At 41.1% G+C, this 15,000-nt stretch overlaps 1 protein-coding gene across 5 annotated transcripts in view; it reads left to right on the top strand.

Moving 5' to 3' along the window:
- LOC143275531 (uncharacterized) overlaps positions 1-6,601 on the top strand; it is a 53,095-nt gene extending 46,494 nt beyond the window's left edge. For all 5 annotated transcript variants that reach the window (XM_076579715.1, XM_076579712.1, XM_076579713.1 and 2 more), the window contains 2 exons: positions 1,281-1,478; positions 5,968-6,601. In XM_076579715.1, the coding sequence (XP_076435830.1) occupies positions 1,281-1,478; positions 5,968-6,581 (812 nt within the window). In that variant the 3' untranslated portion in view covers positions 6,582-6,601. The remainder of the gene's footprint in view (positions 1-1,280; positions 1,479-5,967) is intronic.
- Positions 6,602-15,000: the final 8,399 nt, after the last annotated feature.

Below are 15,000 nucleotides of genomic sequence, written 5' to 3'. Positions count from 1 at the left end.
TGATGATGATAATGACAGTGGAGTGATGACCTAGAGGTAACGCGTCCACCTAGGAAGCGAGAGAATCTGAACGCGCTGGTTCGAATCACGGCTCAGCCGCCGATATTTTCTCCCCCTCCACTAGACCTTGAGTGGTGGTCTGGACGTTAGTCATTCGGGTGGCGCTGTAGTGTAGCGACGCGCTCTACCTTAGGAGAGCATCCCGAATTTCACAGAGAGAAATCTGTTGTGATAAAAAGAAATACAAATACAATAGTGATGATGATGGTGATGATAACAAAAGCAGCACCAACCACAGCAGTAATGATACTTGTGCAACTGCTACCACTACTACATCTGCTACTACTACTACATCTGCTACTACTACTACCACTGCTGCTATTTCTCATAATAATAATAATAATAATGATCATGGTGATAATAATGATAGTGATGCTGATGATGATGCTGATAATTATAACACACATGATTATTAATCATAGTAGTAGTAGTAGTAGCAGTAGAAGTAGTAGTAGTAGTAATGATAATGATGACGATACTATCAACCATAACAGCAAAAAAAAAACCCCACACCAATAATAATAGTAATCATGATAAAGATAAATAATGATTATTATTATCATTATCATTGTAACAATAATGATAAACAATGATAACAACAACAACAACAAACAACAAAAAAACAATACTACTACTACTCCTACGACGACGACAATTACTACTACGACAACGACGACTACTACTACTACTACGACTACCACGACTACTACTACTACTACGACAACGACTACTACTACTACGACAACGACGACTACTACTACTACTACGGCGACTACTGCTACTACTTCTACTGATTATAATGATGATTCATTGCCCGTCTGACCGTGAAAGGCTAAGGGAGTTAACCTTTCTTTGGTATACTCGTGAGTGTGTGTGTGTGTCTGCGTAGGAGCGCGCGAGTATGTATGTATGTATGTATATATTATGTATGTGTGTGTGTATGTTTGTGTGTGCGTGCGTGCGCGTGCGAGTGTGTTTTTAGAGTGGAGAGACAGACAGACAGAGACAGAGAGAGAGAGAGACAGAAAGAGAGAGGAGAGTAAATCGCTCCTCTTTCAATCCATAATCACGCTACCAACCACCTACCTCTTCCACACCCCTCTTTCTAACACCCCCCTCCCCTCCCCCCCTGGCACCCCACACACATATACTCCCCCTTCAATAACACCCCCCCCCCCCTTTTTTTTTTTTCCTTTTTTTCTTTGTGTGTTGCGACACAGGAAAACGAGGCCCCAAAGGTCAAGGCCAGGGCCACCAGAGCCAGCTGTACTTCCACGACGTGATCATCTGCGGGAGCCCCATCCACCAACCAGAGTGTGCCTTCATCCAGGCCATGGGACAGCGTGGGTTAAGGTTCGAGTTCGAGAGCCAGACATGGGATCGCCCTCCCCCTTACCTCAATAAAGTCATCGTCTTTGGTAAGGTTTTGGGTTGTGTGTGTGTGTGTGTGTGTTTGGGGTGTGTGAGTGTGTGTGTGTGTGTGTGTGTGTGTGTGTGTGTGTGTGTGAGTGTGTGTGTGTGAGAAAGAGAGAGAGAGAGAGAGAGAGTGTATGTGTGAATGAGTGTGTGTGTGTGTGTGTGTGAGAGAGAGAGAGAGAGAGAGAGAGAGTGTGTATGTGTGAATGAGCCTCTGTGTGTGTGTGTGTGTGTGTGTGTGTGTGTGTGTGTGAGTGAGTGAGTGTGCCAGACATGGGATCGCCCTCCCCCTTACCTCAATAAAGTCATCGTCTTTGGTAAGGTTTTGGGTTGTGTGTGTGTGTGTGTGAGTTTGTGTGTGTGAGAGAGAGAGAGAGAGAGAGAGTGTGTGAATGTGTGAATGAGTGTGTGTGTGTGTGTGTGTGTGTGTGTGTGTGTGTGTGTGAGAGAGAGAGAGAGAGAGAGAGAGAGTGTATGTGTGAATGTGTGTGTGTGTGAGTGTGTGTGTGTGTGTGTGTGTGTGTGTGTGTGTGTGTGTGTGTATGAGAGAGAGAGAGAGAGAGTATGTGTGAATGAGTGTGTGTGTGTTCGTTCGTTCTTTAGTTTAACGTCTTTTCACTATAAGTGATATTTGACGATGTGTGTGTGTGTGTGTGTGTGTGTGTGTGTGAGAAAGAGAGAGAGAGAGAGAGAGTGTGTATGTGTGAATGAGTGTGTGTGTGTGTGTGAGAGAGAGAGAGAGAGTGAGTGTATGTGTGAATGAGTCTGTGTGTGTGTGTGTGAGTGTGTGAGAAAGAGAGAGAGAGAGAGAGAGAGTGTATGTGTGAATGAGTGTGTGTGTGTGTGAGAGAGAGAGAGAGAGAGAGAGAGAGTGTGTATGTGTGAATGAGTCTGTGTGTGTGTGTGTGTGTGTGTGTGTGTGAGTGAGTGAGTGTGCCAGACATGGGATCGCCCTCCCCCTTACCTCAATAAAGTCATCGTCTTTGGTAAGGTTTTGGGTTGTGTGTGTGTGTGTGTGTGTGTGTGTGTGTGTGTGTGTGTGTGTGTGTTTGGGGTGTGTGAGTGTGTGTGTTTGGGTGTGAGTGTGTGTGTGTGTGTGTGAGTGTGTGTGTGTGTGCCTGTGTGTTTCGTGTGTGTGTGTGTGTGAGTGTGTGTATGTGTGTGTGTGTGTGTGACTTGACTTGACTTGACTTGACTTGACTTCATTTATTGTCATAAAATCCCGAAGGATTAATAGACACAACAAAGAACAAAGGGAACAAAGAAATAAACGGTCATCTAATACGCATGCACTGAAATACATAGTTGGCAAGTGTTTTTTGACAGTCATCGCAGGTGAATAAATCACTTGGTTTTAGTATATTGTTTTGTATTTTTCTAGAGATCACATTTGATTGATGATCATACTGCTGTATAGTAGTGATTAGATGGCTTCGCAAATTATGAAATAAGATACACGAATCTAAGAAATGCAATTCATCTTCAACAACTTCACATATAGCACATAACCTCTCTTCTCTGGGAATGTTTGCATATCTTCCTCGTTCGATGTTTAAATAATGTGCGCTTATTCTGAGTTGACAAAGAGCTTGTTTGTGAGCAGGATCGATTTTATCAGTTAGATAATTCTCAATTTGATAATCGTTTCTTTTAATTTTGTTGTAGAAATCTAATCTACTGTATTCAGTTTTTCTCTGTTTCCAGAATTGTACATATCTATTTCTTAGTTGTTGGCGTAATGTAAATTTAAGTCTGCTGTTACTAAATGTCGACTGATTATTCCAAACATGACCTAATCCTACATTGTGAAGAATATTCTTTACAAATTGTATCCATGGATTTTCAATTGTGTCTGGTTGGTTCATCATCGACATATAGACCTTTTTGATATGGCTATCATTATGTGCATCCAGAATATGAGTCCAGTGGTCAAGAACTCTGCAAGCAATATGAATTCCAACTGGAAATCTGCCCAGTTCGGCTAGAGTTGGCAGATTCATTGTTTTAGAATGTACCCCTAGAAGCAGTTTGCAAAATTTTATATGCATTTGTTCATGTGAATGTTTCGAAGAAATACAATTTCTAAAGAAATCTGTCATTCCTGTATTGAATGAATTGGTAGTTTTTGTTTCAGCCCATGGGAACCAAATATCGGATCCATATGATAATATAGGTAAAACAAGTGAATCAAAAAGCTGCAGTACAATATCCAAACGAATATCTTGCTTTTTAACGATTCGTCGGAGGGAGTGTGCTGCTTTTAATGCCTGTTTGGCTAGATGCTCTTGGGCAAATGAGAACGTTCCAGTTTTGTGAAATAATATACCCAAGTACTTGTATTGATCAGTTGTCTGGATTATATCATTGCCTATTGTGAAAATAACAGGCACTTTGGGATCGGTGTGTGTGAAAACTATTACTTTAGTTTTATCTATGTTAATTTTTAGATCCCAGTTTTCACAATACAGATTGAGTTTATCTAGTTTCCTTTGTAATCCTATCTTTGTCGTGGACAAAATTACTAGGTCATCAGCATATAGTAAACATGAAACACTATCACTTTTGTCAAGGTCTATGGATGGTGAGTCAGTAACGCCCAGACATTTCGGGAGATCATTAATAAATATATTAAATAAAGTGGGACTGAGTGTGTTCCCTTGTAGTACCCCCTTCAATATGGGTATTTCAGAAGAAAATCCCGTATCAGTTCTTGTGCAAACTGTGGCATTTTCATACATGCTTTGAATAACTCTAAAGCAATTTCCATTTATACCGATTTGATACATTTTTAGCATTAGAGCGTGATGCCAGACCCTGTCAAATGCTTTCTGAAAATCAACAAAACAGCAATAAAGGCGATTCATTCTTTTTCTTAAAGTATCGTCAATTATCTTTTTAAGTATGAATATGTGGTCCGAGGTCTTGTGTGATTTTCGAAAGCCTGCATGCTCTTTTGATAGTAAATTATTGTCTTCGAGGTAGTTTGTTATTCGATTGTTTAATATTTGACAAAAAAGATTACTGAGTGAGTTGTTTAGAGTTATTCCTCGATAATTGGTTGGGTTTAATTGGTCTCCCGATTTGTAAATTGGTATGCTAATTCCTTCTTTCCACATATCTGGGAACGTGCCTGAGTTAAGGACAGACTGAAATAACAGTTTTAGTATTTCTGTTGTTTCCGGTAGGCTAGCCTTTATGATTTCGTTTGTAATCCCGTCTTTTCCAGGCGTTTTTTTGTTGTGTAAGTTTCTGGATGCGTTGATTATCTCTTTTGTGGAAATTTGAAAATCAAGATACGAAGGTGTTATATTCGAGTTTATGTTTCTTAGTTCTGTATTTATTTTTGCTTTTGTGCTTTGGTCAACTTTACTTTGTGTCCCAATGATGTCCTCCAGATGTTTCATCCATTTTGTGTTACTCATCGGTTTGTAACTATTACCTATGGGAGTTTCTGCATCGTTGAGAGATTTTAGAGTCTTCCATACACTGTTTGGATCTTTTAAGATAGCTTCGTTCAGGTTTTGAACTAACCTGTTTTTATACAATTTTTTCTTCTGTTTTGCACATTTGTTGTATGATTTTAACATGTAAAAATACTTATCGCGTATCGTGTGTGTGTGTGTGTGTGTGTGTGTGTGTGTGTATTCTGGTTGTTGTTTTTTTCCCTTTCTTCCCCTCCCCCTTACTTTAAGGGCATGGTCTTTGGTAAAGTTTAGGTTGTTAGGGGGGCGGAGGTGAGGGGCGGGCGGGGGTTGTTAGTTTTTTTTTCTTTTTTTTGGGGGGGGGGGAGGGGGGGGTGCTTTTTCCCCCTTCCCCTTACCTCAATAACGTCATCGTCTTTGGTAAGGTTTTGGTGTGTGTGTGTGTGTATATATATATATGTCTGTCTGTGCTCTGTGTGTGACTGAAGCCTGACTGAATTACACAGGAAACGAATGATGAGCGTTTAAAGGTAGCCGTCAGTCGGCACAACCCAGGTAGAGGCAGCCTGTTGTGCAAATGATTCCGTGTATGTGAAGTGCTTAGACCTTGGTCTCGGACAGATGATAGACGCTATGTAAGTATCACTGCTACTACTACTACTACTAATGAGAAGAAGGAGAAGAAGAAGAGGAAGAATGACAATATACATAATATGATAATGATGATAACAATAATGATAATGATAATGATGATGATGATAATAATAATAATAATGGTAGTAATAATGATAAATAATAAGGATAACAATAATGATGATAATGATAGCAACAACAACATCAACAGCAACAGTTTCAGTTTCAGTAGCTCAAGGAGGCGTCATTGCGCTCGGACAAATCCATATACGCTACACCACATCTGCCAAGCAGATGCCTGACCAGAGGGCGTAACCCAACGCGCTTTGTCAGGCCTTAAGAAAAAAAAAAAAAATAAAATAAACAGCAGCAGCAACAACAATACCACATAATTATCTCCCACCTGTTTTGTTCCCCCCCCCCTCCCCATCCACAGGGGGCGCCACCGTGCAAGGCATGGAAGCCAAAATCGTCGTCTTCGTCCCAGAGCTTAAACGCATCACTGAGGAAGAGAAAAGCGACAACGTGACGGCACCCGTGACGTCATCCCCCCTGCCTCCACCTTCCCCGGATGACGTCACACCGGACCACCACCACCACCACCACCACATGCAGACAACGGACGCAGACGACAAGAAGCAGATGAACCGTAACGATTGGACAGCAACATCAACGACATCCTCCTCTTCCTCGAACTCTCGGGACGGTGGTAAGAAAGGGGGGAAGCCCTTCAACAACAACAACAGCAGTAACAACAGCAGCAGCAACAGCAACAAAAACAACAGTAGCAGCAACAACAACAGCAGCAGCAGCAACAACAGTAGCTGCAACAACAGCAGTAGCCACAACAACAACAGCAGCAGCAGCAGCAGCAACAGCAACAACAGCAGCAGCAGCAACAACAACAGCAGCAACAACAGCAGCAACAAGTACAGTCGCAGCGACCTTGCAGAGATGGAGAGACTGAGGAAACTGGGCGCGTGGAACCGAGAGTACCTGTGGCACGTGGGCTCGCGATCTCTGTCTCAACTGGTCGTCTTCCATATTTGACCTGCTCTTCGATTGCGGGGAGGCGGTGGGGGGGGGGGGGGGGGGGGGGGGGGGGGGGGTAGGGCAGGGTAGGGTAGGAGTTGGCTTTATGCGTAGTTCAAGCATCTGGGGTTGTTTGTTTTTTTTCTTGCTTTTTAAAAGTTTTAATTTGATTTTTCTTTTAGCAGATGTGTAGCGTATATGGATCATCCGCACGCTTTGACGCCGCCCCCATGAAACTGTAACTGCGGGGCGAATGTTTTGGTGTGTTTTGATTGGAGGATTATTGTGTTCATACCCATGTTGTCCGGTGGTGGATTATTATGTTGTTAAATCAGTTGACATGTATACAAAGTGGAAGCTGCATGATCCAATGATTTCTTCACTGCAATGGGAAGTCATTTACAGTTCAGTCTTTTGTGGAGGACTGTGACTCTCAAACCAGGAGGCAAGATTGCACTAGCCCTTAGTGCTGCAGCCTTGGGGGGGCTAGTTGGCCCTTTGGGAGCCATCCCCAACGCCGACTGTCCTAAAACCCTCTTGGCCAGAGAGAGTGGGGATTTAGCTTGGGCAAGACACTCTCCACTATAATCAAATTCTAGCCCAGATAGTCGGGACAGCAGTTGCCTCCTCTGCTGTTCTGATGCTCATAGTCGGACACGACTGACTATCATACATATCTACATATGTATCTATATATCTATCTTATCTATATATCTATACATATATCATCAATATTTTGGGTTGGATAATCATGGAGTTTCAATCCATGGATTTGCTGCTGCCCGGTGGATTATGATTATTGTTGAATCCGTGGATATCGTTACATTTCATCGTTTAACTCTCTCCATACGAACGGCGAAAGAGACGACGTTAACAGCGTTTCACCCCAATAACCATCATCAAAATATTGCAAGTGGAACGCTCTTATACTGAAGAGGTGAATGTTGACAAAGAATACCACAATTCTGACGACGGAAGCTAAAGGTTGGGTCATTCAGACACCCACTGGACATCCGAGGGGTCTGTGTAGAGGAGAAGAGAGGACTGGCCGTACTGAGTGAGTTAAAACAAAACAAAACTACTCATTGTGATGTCTGGCGCATTATTTTGTTGATAAATTATTTAATTGCCTGCAGGTCATGGAATATTGCGTTTCTTCTCGTTTTCTTTTTTTTTCTTTTTATCTTATTATTTATTTCATTCTTTTTCGCCCGAAAACTCTGAACGGCTGCCTACGTGGATTCGGAAAAGTGGTCACACACACACACACAGAACCCCACTCGTGGAAACGTGAAAGGAAATAGTGAAAACACAATCAAACAAAAGAAGACAGAGGAGGAAGAGAAGTAGGAGAAAAAAGGAGAAGAAAAGGAAGAAGAGAGGAGGAGAAGGAACAGGAGAAGGAAGAGGGGAGAGGAAAGAGTAGGAGAAGAAGAAGAAGGATAAAGATAATTCCTACCAGACATCGGAGATTATTATTATTATTATCATTATTATTATTATTATATAGCGCTGACTCTTGTGCAGAGACAAATCAAAGCGCTTTCGCACCAGTCATTCACACGCATGCAAAACTCTAAAACTGGAAAAAACTGAAGACAAGTAAGAGGCAGGGAAGGGAGGCTATTTTGGAAAGAGTTGGGGTTTCAAGGCCAGACTTGCATGATCCGAGATGCATCATCTCCAATACTCAAGAACGTTGTAGTCACACAAAACAGAGATTATTTCTTTCAAACGGAACATATTTTTGGACTCTTAATGTTTCGAACATTCTCATTAATTTGAACTCAACACTAAATCAGTAGTGCTGAGCTGTTTGTAGATATAGATACAGCAGGAATGTGATGTAACCTAGTGTTTTTTGCAAAGCTCGTGCATATCTTTTATTGTTTTCTGGAGTTTTAGTGATTGTTACTTGTTGCATACCCGGCCTGGCCTTTTGGATTTTGCTATTTTATTCATGCACAAGTGGATCTGATGTGGTAAATTTGTTTGCATTGACTCATAGATATGTATATAGTTTAGTCTTTTGAGTTGCAGCGTGAAATCATGGATATCTTATTTCATATGATAGGTTCTAGTGAAAAATCATAAATGTATGATTTCGCCGGCTATTGTTATTGTGTTTGTTGTCATATACTGTGTCATGTCAAGCTGGTGTGAAATAGGTTTCTCTTTTCGCTGTGTTGGCCAAATTTCGCAGCTTATGCAGTACAAAGACATCTCCACCAGGCCCGTCGTCTGCTCAGCCAATCAGCGCAATTCTCTGCCTTTAGCGCTTTGTAGTCATTCTCTGGGCCAATCGGTTGACTTGACGTGGCGACAAAGTTTTTGGTCTGTCTCGCCGGAATCTTTTCGAGACCTTTAAGCTTTGTTTGTTTTTTTTTGCTATTGATTTTCCACGGTTTTATTTTCGCGTGTTGTTTTCGTTTGTTCTGATGTCCCCGAAAACGGAGTATGGCTGCCTACATGGCGGGGTAAAAACGGTCATGCACGTAAAAGCCCACTCGTGTACATGCGAGTGTACGTGGGAGTTGCAGCCCACGAAAGCAGAAGAAGAAGAAGAATGTTCGAATCGATCTCGCTGCTTCTTAATCTCAGAATCGTATCTTTGTTCTTCAGGGAGTATAAAACAAACTCCTCTCCCTCTCTCTCCAACCACAAATACTTCATTTTGTGTGCTGGATTGTAGCAAGAAATCATGTATGCTTGATTTTGTTTGCTGGATTGTAGCAAGAAATCATGTATGCTTGATTTTGTGTGCTGGATTGTAGCAAGAAATCATGTATGCTTGATTTTGTTTGCTGGATTGTAGCAAGAAATCATGTATGCTTGATTTTGTTTGCTGGGATGTTAGTGTGAAATCACGGATGTCTGATTTTCTCTTGCTGTATTACTGTGCCAGTGTCAATTCAGTTTAATGCAGTTTAGTTCACTGCAACTTGATAGATCCGACTGGAAATTATTTGTGCATTCAAGGCCCGTCACTCACACCACTTAAGTCTCTCAGTCGCAGCAGACACTCATGTGAAAACATGACAAACGTTTTGATTAACGAATTGATTAAGACGTCAAAAAGTAATACGCTTTAATCTGGATTGTAATGTTCAGTCGTGGATATCTGATTTAGTTTCCTGGATTGTGATAAAAAAAAGAACACCTGACCTGTTTGATGAATGTGTTTCAGTTCATGCATATCCATTCTGTTGTGTGTGTGAGAGAGAGAGAGAGAAAGAGAGAGAGTGAGTGTGTGTGTGTGTGTGTGTGTGTGTGTGTGTGTAAATCCACTCATACCTCTCCACTCTGGTAGATATTTTTGTATAAATTCATGAATTTAGTCTGTATCATCGTGTCTTGTATTGTATTGTATTGTATTCTTGTGTATTGTCTTCTTTCGTGTTAATTCATGGTCTGTTAGCTTTTTAATTGAAGGTTTAAATCCGGGTTAGGATGAGCGTTTTGCTTTGGGACATTTCTTACGATGGATATTTTGTGAGCTCGCGCTTGAGTTTTTGTGAGCTTGTTGTATTGGACTAGGGACATTTCTTCCCATGGATATTTTGTAAGTTTTCACTTGAGTTTTTGTGAGTTTGTTGCATTGGACTTGGGACATTTCTTCCAATGGATATTTTGTAAGTTTTCACTTGAGTTTTTGTGAGCTTGTTGTATTGGACTTTTTGTGAGTTTTTTTTTTTTTCCATCAAAGTTTTTGTGTGCTAATTGCACTAGACTTTTTATGAGCTTTTTTTTTCCATTGGATATTTTGTGACTTTTTATGGGTTCGTTGCATTGGACTTTTCGAGAGCTTTTTTCATTGGATTTTTTTTTTTTTTTTTTTTTTTTTGTGAGCGTGCTGCACTAGAGTCTGTTTCATTCTCTTCCATGTTTTTTTTTCTTTCTCTCATCTGAAAGATGGGAAAGGGGAAGTTCCGCAATGTGCACTGTGTGTGGTGACACCCTCCAATATTAAACCTTTTTTCGAGGGTTCGCCTGTACACGGTGCTAGACCACAGACACTTCGATTTACACACTGAACTCCACAGAGAGCATTTGCTGTCATCATCGTCATCATCATCATCATCATCATCATCATCTGGAACAGTTTTAGAATTTTAGTTGGAACCGGATTATTTGTTCCTTCTCAGTTACTCCACACGTTCTGTCTCTCTCTCGAGAGAGGGCACACGGGTTGGGTTTTTTTTTTCAGTTTTAACGTATGTTCAATATGGTTTTCCACGAAAAGAGTGCGCGTGTATGTGTGTGTGTGTGTATGTGTGTGTGTGTGTGTGTGTGTGTGTGTGTGTGTGTGTATAAATGCGTGTATGTGTGTGTAATCGTGAGAGAGACAGGGAGAGAGAGAGAGAGAGAGCATGGTCTTTTCGATGAAGATCCTTGTGGATCAATATGTCGCAGAAATGTCGCCTTTGGTTTCCTTGGAAGGATTTTATGTTCTAAAAGACTTTGCTGAGCTGAGAGAGAGAGAGAGAAAGAGAGAGAGAGAGAGATGGGAATTTTTGTTGCAAAATTTTGTTCATCCCTTAATACGTCCACATTAAAGAGAGGGAGAGTGGGAGAGAGAGAGAGAGAGAGAGAGAAAGAGAGAGAGAGAGAGATGGGAATGTTTTTGTCCCTCAATATGTCAACATTAGCGAGAGAGAGGGGGGTGGGGGGATGTGAAATTATATATATATATATATATTTTTTTTTTTTTCTCAAGGTTTTGCCAGGGACAACCTTTTTTGTTGCTGTGGGTTCTTTTACGTGCGCTAAGTGCATGCCGCACACGGGGACCTCGGTTTATCATCATCTCATCTGAATGACTACCGTCCAGATCACCACCAGTCAAGGTCTAGTGGAGTGGGAGAAAATATCGGCGGCTGTGCCGGGATTCGAACCAGTGCGCTCAGATTCTCTCGCTTCCTAGGCGGATGCGTTACCTCTAGGCCATCACTCCAGTCCAGTGCCGAGCCCTGGACGCAGTGGATGTGAAAATCACTTGTCCTGAGGGCCGGAAAAGTTTGCGAGACCTTTAGCCTCTGACATAATAAAATGTTCGTCAGTTTTGTGCTTATCATAATTATCTTTATATTTCATCTACACATAATTATCACTAAACTGCGTGCCATATCTTTTGAGGGTTTTTTGTGTGGGGTTTTTTTTCAGAAGCCTTACAAAAGCTTGCAAAATGCATTGTGTTTACCGTATTGTTCATTGAGAAAAAATAAGTGTAAAATTGCTTTTTGTTGTTGTAAGTGTAAAATTGCTTTTTGTTGTTGTTGTTGTAAGTGTAGAATTGCTTTTTGTCGTAGTTGTTGTAAGTGTAAAATTGCTTTTTGTTGTTGTTGCTGTTATTGTTGTTGTAAGTGTAAAATTGCTTTTTGTTGTTGTTGTAAGTGTAAAATTGCATTTTGTTGTTGTTGTTGTAAGTGTAAAATTGCTTCTTGTTGTTGTTGTTAGTGTAAAATTGCTTTTTGTTGCTGTTGTTGTAAGTGTAAAATTGCTTGAAGTGCGATGAATTACGTATTAATTTTTAAGAAAACTGGATTTGTTGAAGTAAATGCTCATTTTAAATGTGTTACTGTTTATTGCTTTTTGGTGTATAAAAAAGTGTTTGCAAGTTTATTCTGCTGGTCTGTCTGTCTGTCTGTCTGTCTGTCTGTCTCTCTCTCTGTGTTTTGGGGCGGGGGACAGTTGTGTGTGTCTTTCAAAAGATAAGATGTACGCTGAATATGCAATTTGTGTGTTATTCAATGGAAGCATTCTGTTGATAGTACGTGGGTTAAGGTTTTTTTTTTTGTTTGGTAAATAGTTGTTACATGTTCTTGTTGTTGAATTATTTTGTTTTGGTTTGTAATTTTTTTTTAAAGATTATATAGTGTTGGTTTTAACACTTTTAATGTTTGTTTCATAGTATTTCTTCTTACGTTGTTTAAATTTTTTTTGTTTTTGCTTGACTGATATGACATATATATATATATATATATATATATATATATATACATATATATACATAGTATATATATAGTCTTATCTGTTGGTTTGTGTATGATTTAATAAAATGTTTCCTTTTAATACTGATTTCCTTTTTTTTCTTTCTTTTTTTTCTTCTTTTCTTTTCTTTTCTTTCTTTTCTTCCTTTCTACTTTGCTTATAGCATTAAGAAATTTTCCCAAGCTCTATGGAATCAGCATAGATTTAAGAAAATTCTTAATGCTAAGCAAACTTAGCATTGCTATCATCGCTTAGCATTCCAAGCCTTTGACTGTCGTTGTGAACTGCCCTGGTTATCATTATTTTTAGCGATGGTTTTGTTTTTTTTAATTTTTTTTTAACATAATTATCTGTTCCAAAATGTGTGAGTTTTCTTTTCAGTTTGCTTTGTGTATTGATCAATGATGTTTATCTTATCATCTTGTTTTTCTGTCAGAAAACAAAATCATGTATAAATGAATACAGACACATTTACACTTACACACCGCCCGCGCGGTCGCGTGTACGTATGTTCCGACAAACACTGTCTGTCTCTCTGTCTGTCTGTCTCTGTCTCTCTCTATATATCTGTCTCTCTCTCTCTTTGTGTTTCTGTCTCTCTCTCACTCTCTTTCTCTCTGTCTCACATGCACACACATGCATGACTGCACATATGTATATATGTGCGTGCGCGCGTGTCTGCGCGCGCGCACACACACACACACACACACGCACGCACGCACACACACAAACACACGCGCGCACGCGCGCACGCACACACACACACACACACACACACACACATTCATAGCCATGCACGATCGTGCGCACGCATCGCTATATTGAGAACAGTCATCTTTCTTTAGCAATAATCACGTATGTGTGCACGTGTGTGTGTATGTGTATGTGTGTGGTTACGTGTGTGCGCACGCGCGCGCGCGACCAAAGAGTAGAATCTCTTGATTCAGCTCGTTTATTCAATAACCATACAGTTCCCCCCCCCCCCCCCCGCCCCCCTACGCCCCCCCCCTCCACCCTTTTACTAATCTATGGTATCGGCTTTGTTTTCTGAAGTGTCGCTGGGTTTTCTACGTTGCTCGAATAAAAGCTTATATATATAAAAAAAAAAAAAAGCCATCTTTGTGTGTTCGTGTGTTTCTTTTGCTTGTTTGTATCAGAATCTTCTTTTTTTTTCTCCTCACACACACACACACACACACACACACACACACACACACACACACACACACACACATACACACACAAAAGCATGCGCCACACACACACACACACACACACACACACACACACACACACACACACAAACTCAGGGCTGTCACCTCATTGAGATAAGACAGAGCTTACAGGTCAGGATGTCAGTGAAGGGCTGTCACCTCACTGAGATAAGACAGCTTACAGGTCAGGATGTCAGTGAAGGGCTGTCACCTCACTGAGATAAGACACCTTACAGGTCAGGATGTCAGTGAAGGGCTGTCACCTCACTGAGATAAGACAGAGCTTACAGGTCAGGATGTCAGTGAAGGGCTGTCACCTCACTGAGATAAGACAGAGCTTACAGGTCAGGATGTCAGTGAATGGCTGTCACCTCACTGAGATAAGACACCTTACAGGTCAGGATGTCAGTGAAGGGCTGTCACCTCACTGAGATAAGACAGAGCTTTCAGGTCAGGATGTTAGTGAAGGGCTGTCACCTCACTGAGATAAGACAGAGCTTACAGGTCAGGATGTCAGTGAAAGGCTGTCACCTCACTGAGATAAGACAGAGCTTTCAGGTCAGGGTGTCAGTGAAGGGCTGTCACCTCACTGAGATAAGACAGAGCTTTCAGGTCAGGATGTCAGTGAAGGGCTGTCACCTCACTGAGATCAGACAGAGCTTACAGGTCAGGATGTCAGTGAAGGGCTGTCACCTCACTGAGATAAGACAGAGCTTACAGGTCAGGATGTCAGTGAAGGGCTGTCACCTCACTGAGATAAGACACCTTACAGGTCAGGATGTCAGTGAAGGGCTGTCACCTCACTGAGATAAGACAGAGCTTTCAGGTCAGGATGTCAGTGAAGGGCTGTCACCTCACTGAGATAAGACAGAGCTTTCAGGTCAGGATGTCAGTGAAGGGCTGTCACCTCACTGAGATAAGACAGAGCTTTCAGGTCAGGATGTCAGTGAGTGAAGCACAGTGCGGTGCAGTACAATACAATATAATACATTACAGTACAGTATAATACAGTACAATACAATACAATATAATACATTACAGTACAGTATAATACAGTACAATACAATACAATATAACACAGTACAGTACAGTACAATTCAGTACAATGCAATACAATACAACACAATACAACACAATACAATACAAAGGCTATAGGACTTTTGACCCTTTTATTATAAACTAGGAGGCAAGACCGCACTGGCTCTTAGTATTGCAGCCTTGGGGGGACTAGT

The sequence above is a fragment of the Babylonia areolata genome, chromosome 30 (genome assembly GCF_041734735.1).
Source record: "Babylonia areolata isolate BAREFJ2019XMU chromosome 30, ASM4173473v1, whole genome shotgun sequence".
Lineage (NCBI taxonomy): Eukaryota > Metazoa > Mollusca > Gastropoda > Neogastropoda > Buccinidae > Babylonia > Babylonia areolata.
The sequence above is the reverse complement of the archived record's forward strand: the minus strand, read 5'-3'. Positions and strand labels throughout refer to the sequence as shown.